The sequence below is a fragment of the Aquila chrysaetos genome, chromosome 6 (genome assembly GCF_900496995.4).
Source record: "Aquila chrysaetos chrysaetos chromosome 6, bAquChr1.4, whole genome shotgun sequence".
Classification (NCBI taxonomy): domain Eukaryota; kingdom Metazoa; phylum Chordata; class Aves; order Accipitriformes; family Accipitridae; genus Aquila; species Aquila chrysaetos.
Window position 1 is genome coordinate 11,921,876 of NC_044009.1, and position 8,271 is coordinate 11,930,146.

Genomic DNA, 8,271 nt, shown 5'->3' on the forward strand with positions numbered 1-8,271 from the left:
GTCACAGTAATTGATAGGTTAGCAAGAAAATTCATGCAAACTGGGACTGATAAGGTCCAAGGATGCTGGAGGGGAGCCGGTAGAATCCTGCCAGCTGAAGAGGGGAAGGCAGACAGGGAGGAACAAAGGCGGAATAGGCAGAAAGGGGTATAAAAGGGGCCCTTTGCATGTGAAATGGGGCCTGTGGTCTTCTCTGGCTGAGCCCTGCACCTGATCACTGCAGTCTCTCCTATCTTCTTAATAAATTATTTCTTAACTATGTGGGGAGGGGTGCTAGGCAGACAGAGGGGCTGTGCCGGTGCTCGAGGGATCTGCAAATATGTGTGTGCTTGTGAACCCCGAGAGCGTGGTGTGTGTGCCTGCAATAGTGACCTCCCGTCTCCCTGCCGGCCCAGTGGGAAGGGCTCCATTAAAGGAACACGAAGCACTAGAAGCTTGCCAAGAGCAGCCAAACTACCATTTCTGCTCATTACTTTCCTAAGACCATTTCAGGGCCAGTGGAGCCTTGTGCTGGGCAAACATTAAGTGAGGTCCACAGAACCACCTGCAAATCATTTAGGGACTTGGCTAGCATCACTCGTTCACTGACAGATGCAAGGCCAAACACAGTGGTTCTGGCTTTATAGTCCGGCTATACAGTCTGGTCAAATACAGTCTGGCTTTACCTTCCCTAAGTATGGGACCACCCGTTGTCCATCTATAGGCCTGCCTGGCTTTTCACAAACCCTCCAAACACCAAATGAGTCCAGGGTCCTGCAGGTAATGGCCCCCTTCCCTGCATGACCCTGACTTCAGAGCAGATCAAAAAGGTCCTGTTAAACAAGAAGTCCTCCATCAAAAGACTGGTAGCTCTCATACTGCATTTCCAACGAGGGCAAGCTACAAGACAAGAGCTGACCTTGGTGTTGGGGTTATGACAGGTTTCACCCAGCATCCCAAATATTTAGGATCCCTCCTTCCCTCCCCAGGCAGGACATGAGCTTTGCACATTTAACCTAGTGCAAGGATGGTTTCCAGGCATGAGCTAGAAGCCGAGAAGCAATTATCAAATCTCTAGCAGTTCCTCTTCTACAAAGACACGCTGCCAGAGGAATTTAGATGGCTACAGCCACAAAGCAAGCATCCTGCCCTTGTGAAGTGCTAACTTTCGTAACAACCAAGATGATGGCTGAAAGAGTATTGTCCCTAAAAACACCAGATTGTTTTAAACAAAGCAAAAACACACACACACCCCACTCCACCATATCACTTATTTAACTGAATAAGATTGGCAACTGTATTGGGAGATGTATTTCCTAATAACCCAAAGAGCAATTCTTATAATTTCCTACAATTGATGTTTGGTGTAAAGATGTTTTTAAAGCTGTAATTCAAGATAAAAGTTCCACAGGGGAAATACATTTTGGTCTGGATCTATGCAACTTATTTATTGACAGAGTTTTACTTCACTTGTTGATTTGTTTAATAAGTTAACACCAGAAAAGCGACTATGGACATAACTGTACAGAGAGAAAATTAAAAGGAAACAAGGGCATTAAATTATTCATTCAAAACACTAAAGGATTTCAAGTTTGCCTCACTGCTTTTGTAAATAATTGATAAGAATGAACGTGCTACAAACAAACTGAAAAAAAGTTAGCGAGAGTGCAAAGGAACCCTGAAAACATTGGATTTATTTTTTAAATTTAAGTTCTGAACAGCTGCATTGATACCACAGTGTTTAGCTGATATTTGTGAGCAAAGCTCGTTAACTCCATGAGTGTTAGAAATAACACAGCAATCATACATACTTTAAAAGATGTGACACAGCTGCAGCCTATGCAACAGGCAAATGCAGTTCATTTTCTATTGCATTTCCAACCCATTAAATATATAGGAAGACATTTTTAAAGCACAGGCTGGTGCATTAAAGCATAACTTTCTTAAACTAGCACATTTTGAGAGCAATAATTAGATAAACACCAGAATAATCCTGTGAAGTATAAGACTAATACTATGACTTCCACAGCACTTGAAGGAGCATATTACAAGGAAATCTTCAGCTTGGAGGTGACTAAAAAAAAAAGTGACAAAAAATAACTAGTTCTAAAGATACTTTAAAAAATAGGATTTTAAAAACTTGTCTGCAACTGAAAAAGCAATACCAGCTTCCATTCTCGGAAAGCTTTCAGAAAAATCTAACCACTATTTGCATTAACATAATTCTAGCAACTGGCTTTATGCAAAAGCTCTCAAAAAGAAAACGATGTTGCCAAACTTCAGATGCACTGCTACCTCAATTTCAGCATATTAAAAGTATACACTTTCACGTATAGAAAAATCAATGCCTAATCACGTACCACTGTGATTAGCACTTACCAAAGTCTCCAGAATATGCCCCAGCAATCCTACTGAAATCATTACTCAAAGAGGAAGGTTTTGATATACTTCAGCTTGCAAAGCCCCACCTTTTTTATCTGTGTCATGCTCTCCTTTTAAGGGAGGACACGGAGGAAAAGATAATACACAGGAGCAAGCAACGGCAGGATTACTCACCAATTAATAATGAAGGCAGGCATAATTGCAGCAGGGCACAGGAAATAACAGTTGCAGGTTATATGTGAGAGAACAGGAATGCTTCTGTCCCACCTGCTGCCAACGTACTGCAGAAACTGATAACAATACTGCTGCTAATTTATGCAATCAACTGCACTATTAAAAAGCCAGAAGTATAAGAAAATGCTTGTGGGAATAAATTATACATTTTAATGTATCAGAAGATGATGAAACAGTTCTAAAACCAACACCTGTTAAACTAATTTACTACAAGGTTGTTGAAACACTGGTGAGTACAACAGAGGATTTTGCAACAACTAATATTTTGACCCAACAAAAATCTTACTCTCAGTTCCTTAATTTTTTGTTTGACACTCAGTGTAAAGTAATCTGGTTTTCTTCTACCTTTAGCTTGAAGCTATTCACTTCAGTAAGAGTAACTTCTATTGCTGTTATATTCACAGTGAGTGCTTGGAGAGCCAGATTGTTCCCAGTCCACTCTCCTTGCAGAAAGCAGAGCTATCCAGTGTGTTGCTGGAGAACCTTCTACATCCTTTTAATCACCCACTTTGGACAGATGTCACCATCCCACCAGCTCAAGCACTCCCCCACAATCCTATTTTACTATGCACTGCAGTGGATGAGCATGCAGGGAGAAAATACATCCAGCTCTGGGGGGCAGAAGCTTCTAATCCATAAGCAATCCCAGAGCAGCAGAGGGGAAAGAACAAAGGCCATACTGTTCAAAAGGCCCAAGACAAAACAAGTAATTAAAGACCTGCTGTTGAAAACACAACCATTAAAAACAAGCTGAGGTGTTCTGAGTTTCTGTTGACGGTCAAAAGCTCACAGTGCTATTTCCTGGTAATCAGGAGTGTCTCTAAACTGTTGAAGTGCATTCTGAAGTGTGATCCCAGAGCATCCAGATTAAAGAACCTGGTGCCATGCACTGGGCTCCCTCTGCTCACTCAGCTCCTGGCTTTTCTGGCCTTGGAAACCAAATGGAGGGAATGATGCACATAGGAATCTGTTCCCAGCATGCAGTCAGTGCGCTAGGACGCACAAGCGGATAACCACCAATAAAGCTCAGCAAAAGTACTTCTGTAGCTTTTTCGAGAGCAGGAGTGAGACGTCTCAGATGCAATTTTCTCTCCCGTCACTATGAGGCAGGTACTGCTACTATGCAAAGACCTGCAGCATGAAGAGGCTAATCCATTCGGACAAGTTATTCTGCCAAGAGGCACCGGCAGAAGAGGGAACAGAGCTGGATTTTTCCAGCCTGCAGCCTGGCCTCAGAGCAATCTTTCCTTCTATGATGGAGATACCTTTATTTACCTTAAATCTCACATTACCTTGGTATATACACATCTGCATTTGCACGAGCTTTCACTTAGGGGCTCAACTTTACGCTGCAGCATCTAACAGCTCTGTGTCTGCCCTACAATACATACTGCACACTAGCAATTAATGACTTATGAACAGGCAGCTGCCGTGCACTTCATTGGTCCAATTTCTTTCCTTCTTGGCTTGGTTGTCCGATTGGTTCAACTATGAAATAAGTAGCAAATGGACTGGAGAAGCTTAGACATTAAATGTTACTAGGATCACAAAATGATAACCACACAAAACTAAGTCTTAACTAAAGCCATAATGCCTGTATTTTCATACACGTCTCTCCACTTCCCCTGTCATGTCAGAGCTATTATCACATGAAGCTTACCTTAAGCCGATAGTAAAAAGTGGTTAAGAGTTTAAGCTATTGGAGGCTATTGCAGTTTGCATTTTATTTGCCGTGCACTGATGAACTGATGCAAAAAGTTTTATTTTATTTCCTCACTCAACCCAGACCAAACAATGTAGGATGCAGGTTCACCATCCATGAAAGAATCTTCTCCTAGAACAGCATACACCAGGGACCTTTTATTTAAGTCAGGAGGGACCGTCATCTTGCCTGCCTCTACCACATGTGTGTTCAGCCCAAAGGTGTAACTCATCCAAGTGATACTACTCCTAAGAAACATACAGAAACATATCAAAGACTTGCAGCTAATCCTGAGAGGGACCTAAATCACTTCTGTACACCTTCTGTCATCATATTGCACAAGAACAGAGTTTTCAGGGGCAGACAGTAGCAATATGGTCATGTATCGACATTGCTGAAGTACTGAACATGAATCTTTATTGTGGTTTATACCTGCAGTAAGTCCCTTAGTCACTGCCCTGTGAAACCAGTCTGGCTGGTAACTCTCAAGAAGAGAAACTAATGAGTACATAAATGGGGAGCTCAATCATTCCTTTAAAAAAGCAGATGCAGAGTTGGGGAACCAACCTTTCTGCCTGGTCCTATTACACACAGGAAACCTGCAGAGCAGACAGATTTTTGGGGCCACTTTATGGTTCTCAAGTGTACCAAATCCCCCCATACCTCAAGTAAGAAATTGGACACCTCAAGCATAAGTCAGAGATGCTCTCTGAACATGGCAGGAAGTTTTTAGTCTACCTGGGCAATGATCAATATTTTCCAAAGGCACGAGCTCTTCCACTGGCAATAATTCATACTTCCCAGCATTCCTGCATTCTTGGTCTGAGAATACATATGCAAGTATTCCAAATCTACAGTAATTATATCAAACGATAGCAAATACACTAATATTTACTGTGTTCAAGCAAAATCAGCTCTGTCTCTACTGGAGAGATTTCAGTGAGAGATTGCCAAACTGCACAGAATTTGCTGTCTTCCCTAATTCACAGAAAGTATATAACTCCAGTTTTGGCCTAAATAGAGATGAATATTTGTGAACAATAGAAAAGGCGTTACTATGGATCCTGGCCAAAGAGCTATGTTTCTATGATCAATGAAGAGCCCTCATCCTCAGGATTCAGACCACCAGTGTCATTATCTATGCAGGAATCAAAATACAGCAAGCACTTGTATTACCAAGAAATGGAAATTCACATAGAAGTGAAAACATTTTCCATGGTACTGAAAGCAGAGACCGTAAGGAAGAAAGATACTTGTGCACACGAATAAACCTTATGATCCTTTAAAAAAAAAGTATAAAGCAAGAGAGCAGATTTAAGGCAAATGGTGCCTGAAGAGCAATAGGGATTTCTGAACCCTGCAGCCTCCACTGTGCAGAAAGCCAGGTACCATGGGATTCATTTCAGTGGTTGGCAGTAAATCACTTTCTAGCCCAGGACCTTTGAGAGCTTAAAAGGGGCTTTTTATTGGTGAAGGCAGAATTGACAGTGCACCCGTGAAGTTAACCAATATATTAATTCTCTCGTAAAGTTTGTTTTTTGTTTGGTTGGGTTTTTTTAACTAAGTTAGTCTTACTTCACCACACCAAGTAAAATTCTTAATGCCAAGGAGACTGTCATGGGCTGACAGCATTAAAATCACCACTACTGGCCACAAAATTCTTTTTTAGGAAGCAGGTTGTTTCTGCTAAGCTTTGAGCCACACATTATTAGCAGACTGTTCAAAGACAATGTCTTACTGGAGGTTTCTATATGGGGTTTCACAGCATAGCCACCACAGAATTCAATGGCTGAAAGTATTCTTGGGTCACCTGTTCCTACCTGAAACTCAGAGAAGAGCCCAAGCAAAAATACAGATGGGTTTTGCAGCACTACCAAAGCAGGATGGATCAAATGGGCCAAAAGGTGAAATACGTGTTGAGTGCTAATCACCATCCTTCCTAAATTCTCCCCATGGATCACCAGAGAGAACAAAATGCCAAATACTGTCATAGAACAGCCAGGGTACTTACTAATTACAGAAGCTAAAACAAAGTGTTACATGGAGACACAAAGAACACTTCTATCACAGAAATCCCTCCGGATTTATTTTGCTTTGGCCACAAGCTGTTAACACTGTTCCTGTTTCTGAGCAGGAAATAGTGATGCAGCTGCCCATAGAAGTTCATTTACTGTATATGACCTGCCTTCTGTACTCCCTTTAATTGCTTGCTATAACAACCCACTTTTTCCCTTTTTATCCAAACTGCAGAAACTCACCTTGAGCAGGGGTAACAGCCTGCGTGGCTCTGTATCCTTTTCATGTTGTGATTTTGGATTCATAACCACTGGGGAGAACAAAACTGTTTAATCATGTTTCCAGCTTAGATACTGCATTTCTCGACAGCGTTAGAAGAGGAGGGGGAGAAAGCAATGAAAATTATTAATGGGAATTATGATGTAATACTTTAGCACTTCTCATCCTCAAAAGCACCTTGAGCATAATTAGCATGAACACAACAAACCTGAGGAGAAATAATTATCTGCCATTTCAACTCCATGCCCTTTGTGTCTCTACCTCACCTGGCTCCTTAAATGCCCAGGTGTTCTCACCAAAAGTGATAAGTTCCCTGTTTGTGTCTTTTACATTTCCAAGCTCTGGCTAAGGAAAACATCTGAAGCTGCTACATGGATGGCAGGTCAATACTCTAGCAACAGGCACCCCACAAAAGCACTGAGATAAAGCAGAGCAAACTCTTCAAATCAAGCAAAAGGACAATGATAGACTCTCCACTCCCACCCCCTTTTTGGCGGGGGGGGAGCAAAGAAAAAGAGAGATCTGATTCCTATTTCTCTGTGTGTGGACGCACCTACCACCCACTATAATAAGTCTGTTTCAGATAATACAGGCAACTTGTTGGCTTAACTTCTGGGTTACTTTAAAGCTCAGTAAAATGAGGAGCTGCAGAAGGTATTCTTTATTGCAAGAAAGGTCAACAAAACTATTCAAACTATACCAGAGTCCTACCTGAAGCATAGGTGTGATAAGTCCCGTTACAGAGCAACTTTGGCAACAAAAACACAGATAGCAGAACTTCTTTGGGGCTTGGGTCTTTAAGAATCTTGGAAAAGCCTAAAGACCACTTCTCTGTGGAGACAACTGCTCAAGAAGCATCGTTCTGTGAACAGGCAACATTTTCTGGTTACTTATTTCTTCCTATATTCAGGAATGCAGGTGCACTGCTGGAGATAAATGAAGTTCCATAAACAATATCCAGCTCCAGTGATTCTTACTCATTTTGAATGGTAAAGCCTTGTAGAATGGCATATTTCCGGCTGGCTGCTCAAGTCACAAGGATTTAATATTAATTACGGAAAGCAATTTTGTTATTTTTAGCCATTTGCTTTTCCAAGGTATGCAACAATATTCTATCAAGTCTGCAATGACACACTAAATGGCACACTAAAGAGAACATAGCCTAGTGCAAAATGGCAGTATTTTGGCAATTACAGATGTTTGAACTGTTCAAAACGGGATTACTGACAGGGTCCAAATCTATTAGACAACTCTTATTAGTCTGAGTGTTCAACTAGTCTCACTTAAAGATGACAGTCTCCTAGACCAATGTAGGTGTGACCTCACAAAGATACAGCGACCTAGCGTTATGGGGCCTTGAAAGCTGGGTTACGACAGAGCAGAAAGCTGTGGTCCTACCCTCTCTTATCACCTATCCTGCTGTTTCACAAGCATTTAAAATCCTTTTTAACAATTTAGATTCCCAAATGCAGACTCTTGTATTTACTTTAAGTGTGAGAGTGCATTGCATTTGGAGAACAATGGGTGAAATCATTCTGATATGCATGTTAGACCAGAAAGCTTTAAAAGTGCATTGTGGTGTGAAATATTAATAGGTATGAACAGAACATTGTCAAATTCTCTCTGTAAAAGCCTTAAAAATAAAAGAAATCCACCAAAAATAATTATGTAATTTTCAG

The 8,271-nt window shown here is 41.2% G+C and overlaps 1 protein-coding gene across 5 annotated transcripts in view; it reads right to left on the minus strand.

Annotated features, from left to right (window-relative positions):
- The window catches only part of TRPM8 (transient receptor potential cation channel subfamily M member 8), a 53,505-nt gene extending 48,513 nt beyond the window's left edge, over positions 1-4,992 (minus strand). For 4 of the 5 annotated variants that reach the window (XR_005932724.1, XM_041124526.1, XM_041124525.1 and 1 more), the window contains exon 1: positions 2,359-2,425. Coding sequence is in view for 2 of the 5 variants with exons in the window: in XM_041124525.1 (XP_040980459.1) it covers positions 2,359-2,400 (42 nt within the window). In the remaining 3 variants the exon portion in view is untranslated. Of the gene's footprint in view, positions 1-2,358; positions 2,426-4,981 lie in introns of those variants that run through there. The other variant, XM_041124527.1, reaches the window with a different exon arrangement.
- Between the last annotated feature and the right edge of the window lie 3,279 nt (positions 4,993-8,271).